This window comes from Chiloscyllium punctatum, chromosome 22, assembly GCF_047496795.1.
Source record: "Chiloscyllium punctatum isolate Juve2018m chromosome 22, sChiPun1.3, whole genome shotgun sequence".
NCBI lineage: Eukaryota > Metazoa > Chordata > Chondrichthyes > Orectolobiformes > Hemiscylliidae > Chiloscyllium > Chiloscyllium punctatum.
The window spans coordinates 39,104,152-39,122,467 of NC_092760.1; the positions used below are offsets into that span (position 1 = coordinate 39,104,152).

The 18,316-nt window shown below is 39.3% G+C and overlaps 1 protein-coding gene across 1 annotated transcript in view; it reads left to right on the top strand.

Moving 5' to 3' along the window:
• Positions 1-18,316, top strand: part of LOC140493883 (anoctamin-9-like) — a 199,356-nt gene that overhangs the window by 156,507 nt on the left and 24,533 nt on the right. The window contains exons 17-19 of the mRNA XM_072592877.1: positions 9,397-9,533; positions 13,970-14,122; positions 15,272-15,419. Of these exons, the coding sequence (XP_072448978.1) occupies positions 9,397-9,533; positions 13,970-14,122; positions 15,272-15,419 (438 nt within the window). The remainder of the gene's footprint in view (positions 1-9,396; positions 9,534-13,969; positions 14,123-15,271; positions 15,420-18,316) is intronic.

Genomic DNA, 18,316 nt, shown 5'->3' on the forward strand with positions numbered 1-18,316 from the left:
AATTTACCAGCCTCCACCACTTCGTCTGGCAGCTCATTCCAAACATGCACCACCCTCTGTGTGTAAAAGTTGCCCCTTAGGTCCCTTTTAAATTCTTCCCCTCTCACATTAAACCTATGCCGTCTAGTTCTGGACTTCCCGCACCCCAGGGAAAAGACTTTGTTTGTTCACCCATGTCCCTCATGATTTTATAAACCTCTTTAAGGTCACCCCTCAGCCTCTGATGCTCCAGGGAAACTAGTCCCAGCCTATTTAGCCTCTCCCTAAAGCTGAAACCCTCCAACCCTGGGAACATCCTTGTAAATCTCTTTTGTACCCTTTCAAGTTTCACAACATCCTTCCTATAGGAGCCCTGGCATAATATACTACTAAGGACACCATTTTACAGCTAATAAACATAGAGTCATAGAGATATACAGCATGGAAACAGACTCTTCGGTCCACCTGTCCAACCCAACCAGATATCCCAGCCCAATCTAGTCCTACCTGCCAGCACCTGGTCCATATCCCTCCAAACCCTTCCTATTCATATACCCATCCAAATGCCTCTTAAATGTTGCAATTGTACCAGCCTCCACCGGATCCTCTGGCAACTCATTTCATACACATACCACCCTCTGCGTGAAAAAGTTGCCCCTTAGGTCTCTTTTATTTCTTTCCCCTCTCACCCTAAACCTATGCCCTCTAGTTCTGGACTCCCCAACCCCAGGGAAAAGACCTTGTCTGTTTATCCTATCCATGCCCCTCATAATTTTGTAAACCTCTATAAGGTCACCCCTCAGCCTCCGACGGTCCAGGGAAAGCAGCCCCAGCCTGTTCAGCCTCTCCCTATAGCTCAAACCCTCCAACCCTGGCAACATCCTTGTAAATCTTTTCTGAACCCTTTCAAGTTTCACAACATTTTTCCGATAGGAAGGAGACCAGAATTGCACGCAATATTCCAACAGTGGCCCAACCAATTTCCTGTACAGCCACAACATGACCTCCCAACTCCTTTACTCAATAGTCTGACCAATAAAGGAAAGCATACCAAAATCCTTCTTCACTCTTTGGTACCATTTAGACACAAGAACATTTTGTGGCACCCTTAGCCACCAAAGATTCACTAATTTGTTAGGCTGTATTATGCTATATACAATCAACAGCATTCTGTATTTAGTTTAAACTATAAATGCTTCCCCCGATTTGAATAACTTCTGCAAATTTCAACCAAAAATTTAAGCTGGTGAAAAAAGTTTGTAGCCTCTTACAAAGAGGAAAAAAATGAGAAGACATGGGTAAGCAGCAGAATTAGTAAGCCACTTTGAATAGAAAGATTAACATGAAGGTTTTATGGTGCAGACCATAACATTCATAGTACCTTTTTTTTTAAGTTTAACAGATACCATTTTGCTTCCAAACTAGTATCTATAATATAGACATATACTTCTGGTGTATGTAAATATATGCAAACATTTATTGAAGTCACGGAGATGATATAGATACAGCAGATCATGATAACAAGCAGCATGTAATGCTAATTTGACATCAGTAATGCCATTCTAGAGTATCATATTTTATCTACTGCCCTTTAGATATTTTCCTAATCAACCTGTTCAGAAATACTATTGCTCTCCTCTGAAGCCAGTGGTAAGGATATTACCACTGCACCATAAGGTACCCTAGATATTTTGTAGTCATTCTGTTCAGAGCTGGTATTACACACCTCTGGAGCAGGTGGATCTTGAACCTGGGCCTCCTAGACCAGGCACTGGCACATTATCTATTCTACCTCTCTATGTTAACCTTACATAGCTGAACATCTTTTTAGCAGCAGGAAAGACCCCTTGTGTAAGGGGATCATCAATTACATTTAGGCTAGTTGTTTAATTTTATTAGTTAAATCTGTATTTGTAGCAATATTTGGTTGTTTGCAGAGTTGTTTAAAATTACTAGTCTACATGGAGTATTGGGGTAAGTGCTGAAGTGCTAATGTGACAAGTAATTAAATGGGTGATTGGGTTAATTGACTAACTCATTGGTTGGGTAGACACAAAAACAGCAGTGGAGCTGTCTTTTAGCACAGTAGTAGTGTCCCAGCTTCAAGTTCCATCTATTCCAGAGGTGTGTAGTGACATCTCTGAACAGATTGATTAGAAAAATACGTTAAATAAAATATCTATAAAAATTTAAAATGGAGCACTTTATTTTAGTGTAATCTCCTCCCTCTCTTCCTACCCCCTCCTAGTAATGTCCTTGTTACACTGTCCTGTTAGGTAGTGCTTATACCCGCCTCAGGCGACTGACTGTGTGGAGTTTGCACGTTCTCCCCGTGTCTGCGTGGGTTTCCTCCGGGTGCTCCGGTTTCCTCCCACAGTCCAAAGATGTGCAGGTCAGGTGGATTGGCCATGCTAAATTGCCCGTAGTGTTAGGTAAGGGGTAGATGTAGGCGTATGGGTGGGCTGCGCTTGGGCGGGGCAATGTGGAATTGTTGGGCCGAAGGGCCTGTTTCCACACTGTAAGTAATCTAATTGTTAATTTAATGAGATTTTATGGCACTTTAATAGTAAAAAGTTAATAAAAGAGGAGGAGGTGGGACTTATTTGTGAAATGAGTTATAAGACTGAGCAAGAAGCCCTCTTGTGGTGCACTGCTAAAATCCCTACCCCTGGAGACCTGGGTTAAAATTCCACCTACTCCAAAAGTATGTAATAACATCTCTGGACAGATTGATTAGAAAAATAGGTTTTAAAAATTATAGGACTGAGCAGTTAATAAACTCAATCCACAAAAAAGTATCATGAGGCAGAATCTTTTGGCTAAATTTGACTTTAGTTAATTTTTTTAGAGAGTTTCATACTGCGAGACCCAGTGAGTTCTCTTGCCATATTTTACCAAATTCACCTCATTAACTGCCTCCCTTTCGCTTATAGTATCTCTCTCGTCCGACTTCTACTCCATCTTATTATGACATCCTTCCTACAACAATTCACCACTCAGTGTGTATCTGCCACAAGAGTGGCATCCCTTGCAGTCGTGTGCCATCTTTCAAAGGTCACCTTGCAGCTGGACAAGTGTTGAAATTTAGCATTGCCTTTCACCAGCAACGTCATTGTAAAGCAGCCACACTACCAATTGCATATAGGCAACATGGCTGACAGTCCCTCACATGTACAATTCATTCTCTCACCCTAGGTGCTGTTTAACCATCGTGCCATACAATTTTCCTTTCCTTAGCTACAGTCCGTCTGTTACCTTCTAAATCAGTGTAACCCTGTCCCCATTAATCCTGCATCTTGCCATTGGCCAGTATGGAAATATCAATTACAGGCATGAAATCAGACAAATATAAACACTTGTGTGGGAATTGAACCCATGCTGTCAGCATCACACACCAACTGAGCTAAACTGACCCCCACAATAAATAATAAAAACAGTAATGGTGGAAAAGATAATGAACAATTTGATAGGAACTGGACGAGGGAAATGCATAATTTCCAACTGACAGTGAAGGGGTTCTATGGCAATGATGAATTTGAGGATTCTAGTGACAATACGAATATTGTATAATGGATATGGCAGCAGAAATCCCTTGAGTGAGAGACTATGGGAAAAAAATTACATTGTAAGAGGTGAGATGCTTCATGGACCAACAAAATGAAAAGTAACATCTGACTGGCACATGCAGTCAATGCAAATTATTAGAGGCTATAATCTAAGTAAATTTTTCTTTGTCCCAACATTTTTTCAGTAATGAGTGATTAACCCTGGCTTCAGAAGGGATTACAATTAGCTTCACTTTTTGTGAGAACTTGAATGCCTTGCATGCAGGACAGAAGAGCATTCATTAAGGTTAAGTTTTCAGAGAAAATTTGGTGAGCCTTATGGCACAATATAAAGCTACCATAAATAAATTTTAAACCTGGACTCATGATATCTCACAAAAATCAGAAAGAATGGAAATGTCCAGGTAAGATTGTAGATAGTGATATAAAAACAGTAATTTTATAGCAACCAAAGTGACAGTATGAATTCCCAAAATTAATTGTCACTGATAACACACTCAAGAAACTGAACAAGTCATTCAAGGTGATGAGTTAGCACACACTTTGCATATGCATATGTTGGACAGTCTTGAGGACCAAATAAACACATATGAAGAGTTGACTAAATATGAACAAAGTGACACAGAGCATTTGCTTTTTCTATTTGCCCCAGAAGTCAATAACCAAAAATTGTTACCAATGTAGTGTACATGCAAGAAGGAATTAGTGAATGGAGGAATATCACCATTAGGGATAGTAGGGAAAAGTATCAGCATATAGAAACATTAGCTAAATGTGCAAAATGAGTGAAGTCACATAAGATCCATGGATGGGCAAAATGCGATAGAGATGTGGAAGGCCTAAAGAATTCAGTCACAATTCTAAACTGGATGTTAAAGTGAGTGTAGCCCTAGGAAAACATCTCAAACTTGTGAAAATAATTTTGGTTATTAGAGCAGGAGCTATTCTAATAGTGGCCCAGAATGAAGTAGGAGGTTAATTAAGAACATAGAACATAAGAACCAGGAGCAGGAGTAGGCCATCTGGCCCTTTGAGTCTGCTCCGTCATTCAGTAAGATCATGGTTGATCTTTTTGTGGACTCAGCTCCACTTACCTGCCTTCTCATCATATACCTTAATTACTTTATTATTGAAAAAAAATCTATCTTAGCTTTAAAATCATTTACTGAAGTAGCTTCAACTACTTCACTGGGCAGGGAATTCCATTGATATACAACTCTCTGGATGAAGACATTCCTTCTCAATTCAGTCCTAAATCTGCTCCTCTAATTTTGAGGCTATGCCCTCTGGTCCTGGTTTCACCTGCCAGTGGAAACATCCTCTCTACTTCTATCTTACTTATTCCCTTCATAATTTTATATGTTTCTATAAGATTCCCCCTCTCATTCTTCTAAATTCTATAATCCCAGTCTACTCAGTCTCTCCTCATAAGCCAACCCCCTCAACTCTGGAATCAGTCTAGGGAACCTTCTCTGCACCCCCTCTAGTGCCGGTGTATCCTTTCTCAAGTAAGGAGACCAAAACTGCATGCAGTAATCCAGGTGTGACCTCACCAGCACCCTGTACAGCTGCAATATTACCTCCCTGCTTATAAACTCAATCCCTTTAGCAATGAAGGATAAAATTCTGTTTGCCTTCCTAATTACTTGTTGTATCTGTAGACCAACCCTCTGTGATTCATGCACAAGGACATCCAGGTCCCTTTGCATAGCGGCATGCTGCAACTTTTCACCATTCAAGTAATAATCCCTTTTACTGTTACTCCGACCAAAATGGCAGACTTCACATTTATTAACATTATATTCCATCTGCCAGATCTTTGCCCACTCACTTAAAGTATTTATGTTCCTCTGCAAAGCTTTACAGCCTTCTGCACACTTTGCTCTGCCACTCATCTTAGTGTCATCTGCAAACTTTGACACACTACACATGGTCCCCAACTCTAAATCATCTATATAAGTTGCGAATAATTGCGGTCCCAACTGATCCCCGAGGCACATCACTAGTTACTGATTGCCAACCAGAATAGCACACTGTTTGCTTCCTGTTAGTCAACCAATCCTCTATCCATGCTAAAACATTACCCTTAACACCACGCAATTTTATCTTATGCAGCAGCCTCTGTGCAGCACCTTGTTGAAGGCCTTTTGGAAATCTAAGTACACCACATGCACTAGGTCCCGGTTGTCCACCTTGCTCATAATGTCTTCGTTAAATTCTAAAAAATGAGTTAAGCATGACCTGCCTTTCATGAACCCATACTGCCTTTGCCCAACAAGACAATTTCTATCTCGATGCCTTGCTATTCTTCCTTGATAATAGACTCAAGTATCTTTCCCACTACAGAAGTTAAGCTAACAAGTCTATAATTCCCCATCTTTTGTCTATCTCCCTTTTTAAACAGTGGCATCACATTTGCTGTTTTCCAATCTGCTAGAACCGCCCCAAGTCCAGTGAATTTTGGAAAATTATCACAAATGCACTTGCTATTTCTCCCGCCATCTCTTTTAGTACCCTGGGATGCATTCCATCAGGGCCAGGAGACTTGTTTATCCTTAACTCCATTAGCTTGCCCAACACTACTCCTTCTGTAATAATGATTGTTTCCAGGTCCTCGCGTACCTTCGTCTCTTTGTCAATTACTGGCATGTTATTAGTGTCCTCCACTGTGAAGACCAACACAAAACACCTGTTCAATGCCTCAGTCATTTCATAATACCCCATAATTAAATGCCCCTTCTCATTCTGTAAAGGACCAACATTTACGTTAGCCTATCTTTTTCGTTTTATATTATTATAGAAAGTTTTGCTATCTGTTTTTATATTCTGTGCCAATATTTTCTCATGTTCTATCTTACATTTCTTTATAGCTCTTTTCGTGGATTTCTGTTGACCTTTAAAGATTTCCAGTCTGCAAGTTTCCTGCTGTTTTTGGCCACTTTGTATACCTTCCCTTTCAATTTGATAGCCTCCTTTTTTCCTTAGACACCCATGGCAGATTACCCCTTTTCTGACAGTTCTTTCTTTTCACTGGAATATGCTTTTGTTGAGCACTTTGAAAAATTGCTTTGTAAGTTCTCCACTGCTCGTCAACTGTCCCACCATAAAATCTTTGTTTCCAGTCTACTTTAGCGAAGTCCTCCCTCATCCTATTGTGGTCTCCCTTGTTTAAGTGCAGGATCCCCGTATTGGATTTTAATTTCACACTCTCCATATTTATTCTTAATTCAACAATACTGTGACCACTGCTTCCAAGAGGATCCCTAACTATGTGGTCAATTAATTATAAGGTTGCAGATTAATAGGAACAAGGATAATGGAATAAGCTGAGAATAGTATGAGAAGTAGAAGTGCTTGTGATCAAAATATTTTAGTGGCTACAAAAAAAAAGAAGATGAATTGATAAATAATGCAGATCAAAAAGAGTTGGAGAGCTGAAATTATACGTACCAGATACAGCCGACCTTTACGTAAGAAGTGCTCCCTGTTGGGATATATAAGACCAAAGCCAAACTAGTGACTAAGGGTTTTGAAGACAAATTTGGTTGTAAAGCTGTTAAAATGGATTCCATTGCTGCAGGATGCTATAGTATTTTTCAGTTAGGTTTACCTTGCTTAACATAGGCTGTTTTCAAAAGGAAGTAGACCCACTAATGCCCAAATGGCATCACAAAGAGAAACTTCATGATGCAATTTCAAGGGATAGTTCTGTGGAACTTGAAGCATGTGTGATAAATAAAGGGACTTCATGATTGGAGGTTACCTAGAGTTAGGCAATAAGCAATATAGGACAGGAATGACTTTTTATTGTTAGTCTTACTTGGAAAGTTTTAATTTCATCCTGATAAATTGGGTCAGGTGTTCGCAGATAGATAACTTCATAGCCAGGGAGCAAACTCAAACTAAGATGCTTGATAAAACAGTTGAACTGTTTGGGTACTGAAAAGCTGAACTTGCATTGAAATGTTTTGTTATTCAAGAGCATTGAGTATAGGAGTTGGGAGGTCATGTTTCAGCTATACAGGACATTGGTTAGGCCACTTTTGGAATATTGCGTGCAGTTCTGGTCTCCTTCCTATCGGAAGGATGTTGTGAAACTTGAAAGGGTTCAGAAAAGATTTACAAGACTGTTGCCAGGGTTAGAGGATTTGAGCTATAGGGAAAAGCTGAATAGGCTGGGGCTGTTTTCCTGGAGTGTTGGAGGCTGAGGGGTGACCTCATAGAGATTTATAAAATCATGAGGGGCATGGATGAGATAAATACACAAAGTCTTTTCCCTGAGGTGGGAGTGTCCAGAACTAGAGGGTGTAGGTTTAGAGTGAGAGGGGATCAATATGTGGCAACCTTTTCATGCAGAGGGTGGTGTATTTATGGAATGAGCTGCCAGAGGAAGGGGTGGAGGCTGAAATATTACAGCATCTAAAAGGTGGATGGGTATATGAATAGGAAAGGTTTAGAGGTATATGGGCCAAGTGTTGGCGAATGGGACTAGATTAGTTTGGGATATCCGATCGGCATGGACGAGCTGGAGTGAAGGATCTGTTTCTGTGGTGTACATCTTTATGACTCTATGCACTAGATACAAATCCCTTTGCATTTTAGATCACTGCAACTCTCAAAAGTGAGATAAAATGCTTATATTTATTCTTCCTGCCAAAATCAACAATTTCCTAATTTCCTACATTGTTCAAGTCTTTACCTATTCACTTACCAATGTATATCCTGAATATTGCTGATAAAACATTTTAATGATGCTTTTTGTCTTGCACAAATCAGGACATTTTGCAAGAGTACCAATTCAAGGGGAAATCAACATTTATACTGCACAAGGGATGCTGATTATTGGCTTAAGACAATTTGGAGCTGGTCATTTCATGCTCTACAAAATTTTCTGGGAGTTGCCCTGTTCCTCTAGCATTTCCTGGTGAATGCCTGTGTACTACCTTCAGTAGGCAGGACCGTCCAAGTTTGTATCAATGTCAGAACTAGCATGCAGTCTCACCCTATTGCAAAGTGGCATGTTTGATACCCTCTTTCCTGTGCACCGATGGCTGATGAGTCATTATGCAAATATCTTCCTCTAACTCTCACTGAGAGTCTGTGAGCATAAAGTGATTGAGGTATGTGTACTATACTGCATAACTAGAGGAATGAATGGGAGTGTTGTGAAGACTATCGGTGTTATAATTAATGTGGCTCTAAGTAGCTACGATAAGGATATACTTTCAACTGTTTCTATCTGAACTCTTTTTGAAAATAATATCTTTTCTCTGTCATTGCAGCCAAGTCCTTGGTATACTGCTTTTGACATTGAGACACCTGTTAAGCTTTTCCAACTTTCTCCTACATATATATTTAGGAAGGCTTTATGTTCCATGGAAACAAATTGATGTCTCCTTTCTCCTCTGCTACCTACACCAAAGTCTCCAGTGCAGCATCAGATAATTTTGCTGTCAGCTCATTTCCTTCTTCAGCCAATTGTCCTTGGATTTTCAGCCACAGTATATCTTTTTAAGAAGTGCTGGCTGTTTTTAAGTAGAACTACATTTGTCTAATATTGCTAACAATCTCAATAAATATGCAGCCAATGAATAATGTGGGAAAAATCAGCAGTATATTTGTCTGATTAAAATTTTTAGGTAGCATGAACATTACATGCTGGCTACTTTAATCTTACCCTTAAACAAAAACAATGTGTGCTCGATCCATTACACAAAAATATCTGAATGAAATCTGATTTCTAGGCAATACTACTGTATGATATACATGTACTGTACTTAGAATTCATATTTTGATGTTATATGTTAAGTCCATCCTTATTTAACTTAATTATCCTTGGTGTACATTACAGAATCTTGAAGTTTAAGTGGAGGAAGAAATCAATGCTCTCAACAAAGAAAGTTGAGGACGTAACTAAACACTGGATCAAAAATTACAGTTTAAATAAATTCAACTCTTACTCATTTTTCAATGAGTTTTTAGAAATGGGTAAGTCCATTACTCTCAAACCTAATTCCTCTTTCACTGTACTATATGCCCAACCTAAATGCTTATCGTATTGTACTGTAACGTTAACTCTAACGATTTGGAGATGTCAGTGTTGGACTGGGGTGTACAAAGTTAAAAAGCTTCCAGTTAAACCTGTTGGACTATAACCTGGTGTTGTGTGATTTTTAACTTTGTTTGCTCTAACAGTTGTTTCCTCAAGTGTTTAAAACTTGTTTTTAATATTTGCCTTCTTGAAGGAAAGAGGACAGCTTTTCAGTAGCACTTTTTAGATGTTGCAAATCTCCTGAACTTCTTTGTGCTTAATTATTATTTTGAATTGTTAGGAAATTTTATATAGTCCAAGAGCAGGGAACTGGATAAGCAAAATGACTTAATTTGGTGGAAAAGTGAAATTTCCATTTCCCATCAGTAGATTGAGGTAGAGCAATAAAGTTATCAATGTATTTTTGGCGTGTTGAACAATATGCCAGGCTGTGGCTGCTAATGATTTCACGTACTATAAATGCTTATTTACAGAAAAATAACTTTTTAATTATGTCCTACCTTCAAGATAAAGTCAGTGGAGCATGAGGATCCCATGGCATGTTGTTCAGAATTATTTACAAGTAGTATGCATCTGCCAGCTTTCTGCAGTTATGTGTATTACCTATAGTTTTCCTTAGTTAACACTATTTGGTACAAGGGAGGACCACAGGCAAATGAAACTTTGCATCAAAACTCAGATCAACAAGGGTGAATCGATGGTGAGATGATTTTGGATTAGGTCGGGGAATGGAGGTATGGAAGTGGGATCCAGTAAATGACAGATGATCGGGTGAGGAATGAGGAGGAGAAAAGTGGGGTGGGCCTGGTGCACTGGGTGTGGTGGAGACAATCAGTCAAGATAAAAATGAGAAAATTACCTGGATGAGTCAGTACTGTCCAAATGTATCTTCATCTCAGGATGGTCAGGTAGAAAATTTACAGAGGTTGAAGTTTACCGATGTCATTTCACTTACTCCCCATGAATGATTTTAGGTAATATCCTTTAAAATAGAAGGAAGGAACAGTTGTGGCTGCAGGTTCAGCCATATTTCATAGAGTGATAAGGACAATACTGAACCCTAGCATGATCATTTAATAAAGACTGAACAAAAAAGATGGAATCTTCCATTCCCTGCATAACAAGGACAGCAGTGTGAAAGTTGAGAAAATAACATAGATAACCAGTGAGGATTTTCGCAATGTTGAATGAAACATTTTCCAACCAAGTGTTGAGTGACAATATGAGATTCTTGCTAGTGAGCAGGGAAAGGCCTATTTGTGTGTATTCAAGTCCAAGATGACTCTGAAAGAGCAGGGCTGCATCCGATCTCCTGGCCTGAGGCTCGTCGACTTTCATCTGTTTTCTTTATTTTTTTTTCCTTTTACTTTTGCTCTCTTTTTTCCCCTCTTTGGAGGTCTTTTCTGCTTCCTCGGTAGGGTGAGAGTGGGCCTCCCAAGCATGTACAGTAGCGGCGGCAGGAGTTGGCTCTTCAGGAAGTGCGAACCAAGCATGGAGGAAAAGAGTGAGCTCTCAGAGAGTTTGCAACAGCAGCAAGTTGGGCCCAGCAGCGAGAGGTGGTGTCGGAGCATGGCAACTTCAACATTGGTGGGCCCAGTGGATCACTTGAGACAGTAGCATGGCACCAATTTTCAAGATGGCAGCAATAGCAGCTTGGCCTATGTGGTCGGCAGAGAAGGCAGCAGGGAGGCCTTTGCAGCTGATGTCAGTCAGTTGTGGCAATGCGGTGAGCCCAAATTAGTACTCCTGGTAAATTGATGGGAGCACCAGTTGCATTGGCAGCATGGTAGGCCCAGTATGATGCTCCTGGTGAGGGAGCGGTGGTGGTCCCAAAGTCAGACTTCTGGAATGGACTGTGATGTGGGGGGAGTTGGTGGACAAGGAATCTCCTGATGTTGAGTGGAGCAAGGGAGGAGGAACACTGTTTTAAGCTGTATCTTAATATCCTCTGCAACTTAAAATAGGGCTGGCGTGTGCCAACATATTACATTTTTCACTATTTATTTGTTAAATACAAGTGGCAATAAATCATTCAATTCAATTAACATCTCATTATTATTTAATCTCATCTCATTATAATACCATTTCCCTCCAGATACAACCTAGCTGTGGACAATTTCTGACATGAAAGTCAGGACAGTTACCTGGTAACTAGTTTGCTGTTTGTTCCTACAGACCTCTCTGTTGGAGATCTAGCACCGACATCTCAGGGCATGCTTGAAGGGCAACAGCCAAAAACACACCAGGCCAATGGGTGTTAGCATCTCACATGTGCCAACATTAAGACGCCTCATGACACACCTCTCTTTCATTTTCATATGTCGTAGAAGCATAGAGTTCTGCAGCACAAAAAAGCCTTTTGGCCCATCGAGTCTACTCACTCATTCAGGGCAGGTGACAAATTTGCACTAAAAGATTGATTATCACAAAGTCAATGTAATAACAAAGATAAAATCCTTTCAGATTCCAAGACTCAACTACTGCCTTAAAGAAATTGAACATGCACAATTCATTACCAAAATTGACTTGTAAAGCGATATAGCAAGTTGCATTAAATTTTGGCTTCAGAACAGAAGGTTCAGCTTTTTAGTTCAGAAGAACCCAGAGTTCAGTTCAGAAGATGAAACGGTTTCTCCACTCTGGGAAATCAAATCAGTTCAGATGAACCAGTCATCTCACTGGAAGTTGCTTCTACATTTTCCATTTTAGGAAATCTTCAAGCTGTTAGAACTAACAAAGTTTAGACCATCAGAATTGTGAAAGATTCATGCCTGCAGAGTTAGAAAAAAATAATAAAATTGTTTCCACAGTTCAAAAAACAAAAATAGGGAAAGTCAGTGAAGTAAAGATTTTTATTAAACTGAAATATATGTGAGAGATGAGTAATCTCTGGGATTAAGTTACTTTAATGGATGATATTTGGAAATAGATTGAAATTCTTGTGTTAAGGTGTTTCTAACATCCTATGTGTACAGCTTTGTTTGTTTATTTCTTCTTTTGGGAGAAGTTCTCCAGTTCTGAAGAAGGGTCACTAGATCTGAAACGTTACTTCTGGTTTATCTGCACGGATGCTGTCAGACCAGCTGAGATTGTTCAGCAATTTCTGTTTTTGTTTCTGATTTCCAGCATCCACAGTTCTTTTGTTTATACTACCATAATAGCTCATGAATTTAAACTTAGTTCAATAAATCTTGAACTTAAGAAAGAAGTATTATAGGTAATGGCAATCATGAAAATGGCAATCATCGATATTTTTTAAAAAAGATTTCTCTAAAACCCTTTAGGAAAGAAAATGTGAATCCTAGTACTGAAGATGATTCTACCAGATGCAGAATGTTAACTCTGCTTCTCTCTCCATAGATGCCAGCCCTGCTGAGTTTCTCCAGCATTCCCTGTGTTCCAGCATCTACAGTATTTTGCTTTTATTAAGGAAGGAAATCTATCATCCTTACACAGTCTGGCCTATATTTCACTCTAAATCTGCAGCAAAATGGTTGTCTCTTAACTGCTCTCTGAACTGGCCTACTCAATAATTCAGGGAAATAGTTCACCATCACTTTCTCATGTAAACAAAAAGGTGGCTTGCTCGTAGCACCCCATGCACGAATTACTAAAAGGTTATACATGTGAGGAAAAGACACAGTTCTGTATTAAAGGAGAGACTGTCCCGAAAAAAGTTAACTTCTAACATCAATTAACTGTGCATGAGGTGCTGGTGTTGACATTCATTGCCACTGCCACTACCCTTTCCACTGGTTTTGAATTATGCCTTTCGCTTGATCCTTCCAGATATGTTATATAGATGGGTGCTTCTTTTCTGAATAGCAATTAAGTTCAACACAAAAATCTTTAGGTTTGTTTGTTAGCAGCAATCTGAAAGATAGTGATGGACTATACTTTGAAGAAGGTCACAGGACCCGAAACATTAACTCTGACTTCTCTCCACAGATGCTGCCAGACCCGCTGAGTTTATCCAGTGATTTATGTTTTTGTCTCTGATTTCCAAAATCCACAGTTCTTTCAGTGTTATGTTTTGGGTACCTGGGTTTGAATGCATTTGAAATTAATAAAAGTCTGGAATTATGAATTTTTCGATAACTATTGCAAGAGAGGAAGTAACAATTTTGTTCAATAGCATACTTTAGGGAAGTACTAGGTCTGGCCTACATTTCAGACTCATAGCAATGTGATTGATCCTTAATGGCCCTCTGAGCAATTAGGGATTAGGAGTAAGTTCTGGGATAGCCAATGATGCCTACAACCTGTGAATTAATAAAAGCAGAAAGCCTCCAACAGTGATCATCAGTGTTGTCATTATTTGTCTTGATACATAGCTGTGATAACTCTGTAATCAATCTCTTTTCTTTTTCAGCAATTCAGTATGGTTTTACCACAATATTTGTCGCAGCGTTTCCCTTGGCTCCATTACTTGCATTTTTAAATAACCTATTTGAAATTCGATTGGATGCCAAAAAGATGATTTGGCTTCTCAGGCGACCGATACCACGAAAAGCAAAAGATATTGGTAAGATATAACCAATGCGATTTATTTGGCTGTGTGGTACTCACTGTATATGTTATGTGTAATTTTGACAAAGCAGAGTTTGATCTGTATTAGGTGAGATCACAGAAAACTTCTACATTCTACCTTACAAACTATTAATGCGCAATTTGCTCGATTGTTGGTGCTCGATAGTACATGCAACTCAACTCCCATTATTTAAGCAGCTTCACTTAGCTGGCCAGAAGCACACCCATCTGAAATTGATTGGCAGATGCTGGAGATTAGAGTCAACAGTGTGGTGTTGAAAAAGCACAGCAGGTTAGGCAGCATCCGAGGAGCAGGGAAATCAACATTCCAGGCAAAAGCCCTTCATCAAGAATGAGGGGCTTTTGCCCGAAACATTGATTTTCCTGCTCCTCAGATGCTGTCTGACCTGCTGTGCTTTTCTAGCACCACATTCTCGACTGTTTTTCAAATATGCAGATCAGTGGTTAATAGATTAAAATAATACCACAGATGATTTGGTGATGGTTAAAAAAAAAGTTCAGTTGTGTGTCAGAGCACTTCTGGATATACAGAAAAGAGAAACAAATGCAGATCAGTGTATAGTAATGATGTGAAGGTAATGTGAAGAAAATCCAGGGCCAGTAGAAGTGCAAATTGGAAAATTACAGACAGTAGAAATCTGCTAAGTGTTCAAAACTTTTCTGTTTTATTTTTTGAGGAAGTCAAGACAGGTAGATTTTCTTTAACTTAATAGTCAAGTAACTTGTCAACACTTTAAATGATCTTTTTGAAACTATGCTTCCAACATAGACCTCACCAGTCATAAGTACATATCTGGAATTGAATGATGTGTGGATTTGGACGGAAAAGCATGGAGCTGGAGGCTGGAATTCTCAAAATATCAAAATGCCCTCTCAATGAGTATGAGTGCATGCTGGGAACATGTTTGATCACATTATTCCTTTGGGGTTCCAGCACCAACACACATGATCACTTGGACAAGTTACTGCAGGCATATGAAATCAATGGAACAATAACTTAAATGAAGGAGACAGGACAAATTAAGGAAGCAAACCTAGAAAAAGTTACTCAAACATTTTGAATTTTCATATTATGGCAATTAGAAAATTATGGATGACAGATATCTCTGTGTCTGTGTTCCAGGTATATGGTTGGACATTCTGGAAGTAATCGGTGTTCTTGCTATTATTGGAAATGGCTTGGTAATTTCCATCACATCAGATTTCATCCCTCGACAAGTGTACAAGTACGGTTATGGTTATTGTGCCTATCAAAAAAAAAGCAACAGTGAGTGAGTACATTATGTGGATTAAAACGGTACAAAATATACAGTAAAATCTTGTTAGTGTTGTGGTTCAATTTGACAAACAACCAGGAGATTATGATTGTTTATTTACCTATATACACGAGAATCCAACCTTGAGCATTCTAAGATAGTACTCTTAAAAACCGCAAGTGTTCATTCCTATTACATGCATTAAGTCACATGTACAAACATTTACTCAACCCTAATTTTATCACCTTAAAAGCACATGTTAAATGAATGCCCCAGCATAAATTAATTAGTTCCTATGGTACATTCATCAATTATTGTTCTTATCATCAAAGATTTCTCATTACTCGCAGATGTCTAGGCTGCCTCCTTATTTCTATCACCCATTCCTGGTCTGACACTTCGCCCTAGTCTAATTTCTTACTCTGTCTAGAGAAAATCTGCTTATTTTCTGTTCTGCTCACCTCTGCTTATATCTTGGTATTCGCAAAATCCCCATTTTACCCAGCTTTTTAGAACCAGATTAATAAAGGGTGCAGACCATGTTCCTGAAATAAGCAAGAATTATTATTTATTGAACAGTCAAATCCTTGAAAAACAAGCCTTTAGTCAAATCATTGATACGCTGAGACATTTGACTTTATGCCCCACTAGATGTGTGGAAGAGGTGGTAGATGATGGTAGTGTTGGTACAGCTAAGTGTAACACTTTCCTGTTTTTCTTCCTAGCATTGGCAAGTTTCATAAGGGAAGGGTAGAATCAGCACTGAGAAACTGCCTAATTCCCAATCAGAGGATCATGTTGAGATTTTGGTGAAGTGCTTAGCTGCATGTTGGATCACAGACAGACTAGGTGCATGAAAGTGGCAAAACAACAGGGGGACAGTCATGGCCCCCACAAGACACTCAGTGCGTACATAAAAGGGAGCACTGTTTACTTATGTGCTTAGCTATTAGCACACAGGTGGTATTAGATATGTACAAATTATAAGTATTGTGTTCCATATTTGCTCATACAATGCAAGAAGTCATCACCCTTCTAGCATCGCAGAAATAAAGCTTCCAGACATAATTGGAAGGCATGGGCTTGAATTTACTTTGAGCTGCATTGAAAGCACTTCCATTGAAGATGCAACTTAGAGCAGATTCAATCTTACTGCCAATGAAGGATGCATAAATGTCCTAAGGTTTCACTGTCCCTGTGCAATGATCCTTATTTCCCTTAATAACTTTATTTTTCTTTTTCTTGTTTCTTTCTTTTGGGAGCTTTCCATCCCATGTTTCTTTTCCTTTTTTGGTCAACTCCAGACTAAACATTGTAACTGGTGTCTCCTATGTTGTGTTAATAATTTGCTGCAAAACTGGAATATCCACTCCAGTATGCATGCTTGATCAAAATATATGGACACACTGCCACATCCAAACACCAGGGCTTCCTCCTCAATCTCTTCAGTTGGATCCAAAGAAATGTAATTGATTCAAAAGTTGTCTGGAAAAGTAACATAATTAGATATCAGTTCACTTTTGGGCTCTATTTTATCAGGATTTACTCCCTTAGATTTCAAATCTCCAAAGTATTCCAAAAATAATGAAGCTGCCACTTAAAATTGAGAGCTTATACTGCTGGAGTTGTCAGTATTTACATTGAGTGTAAAGTTAGAATACGTGCACGGTTGGAGGTGAAACAATTACCAGTGACCTACTCTCTTCGGCCCTATGTGATGCTTCTATGTTATGCTTCTTTTGTGGCCTTGTAAGCCACTTACTTACTTATTTCTGCTTGCAGATGAGAAATAGGTAGCAGTCATTCTTAAAAATGAAGGTGCCAAGTAAACATCTTTATTATTAGACCCTACTTCACAGTCCCTTAGACAAGCCCAGCCGACTAATAATGCCTTTTTAGTGTGGCACCTCATTCATTTTTTATCTGGCTATCTCGGTGTTTGGTTGGTGCTCTGGATGGCCGTTGGGGAGTCAAAGTTGGAGCACAACTGGATTCTGCTCCAAATATTTCTTACCATCAGTGCCGCTCACTAAGGCTACATAATATAGCCTGCCTTCTTTAAACATCAATGTCTAGTTCCTGCATGTATTCTGAGCACTGCTGCATATGTCTGTGTCCTGTTTAGCAATACTCTCGATGAAGGAATACTCTTCTCAAAGCCCTTAGTTATGTTAGTGTGTACAAGTTGAATGGAATCCTCCATTCTCAACCTGCATTGCCTCAGGGCAATATGTCATGTGGGTACACATCAGTTACTAGGTAAACACAATGACTGCAGATGCTGGAAACCAGATTCTGGATTAATGGTGCTGGAAGAGCACAGCAGTTCAGGCAGCCTCCGAGGAGCAGTTAAATTGACGTTTTGGGCAAAAGCAAGTAAATCCTCTTTTCATGCGAGTCCTACAACTCAATTGAGCTCAGCTGAGCAAGGCTGCTCTGTCCTCTGAGATCTGAGATCACAGCTGCCACTATCACCTCCTTCTTACTGAATGCTAGTCTATCTGTAGGCTTGCAAGATAATCTAGTAAAAGATGCACTTGTAAGATGTGTTGTTTGTTCTGAGCTGTGTACAGGACACTGGTGAGACCACAACTAAAGTACTGCACACATTTGGGATCGAAAGAGTGATATTCTTGCATTAGAAGCACTTCATTGCAGAATCACTAAGCAATGCTGAAATGTTTTAATGCAGCACAATTTTTAGAATGCACTTGGATAGATAGGAGTAAAGGCACTCTCTTAATTCTACAAATTGCAGTTTCTTCTTCACCAGGGATACTCACCTTTAATGTCCAAAATAATACCAAAAACAAAACTGGAAATTTTTATTACGTGCAGCTCCCTTCAGTCTCAGGTGATGCCAGGAGCTCATATTTTTCCAGCAGGTTGGGTTGGGTTGAGCTTTCACTGGT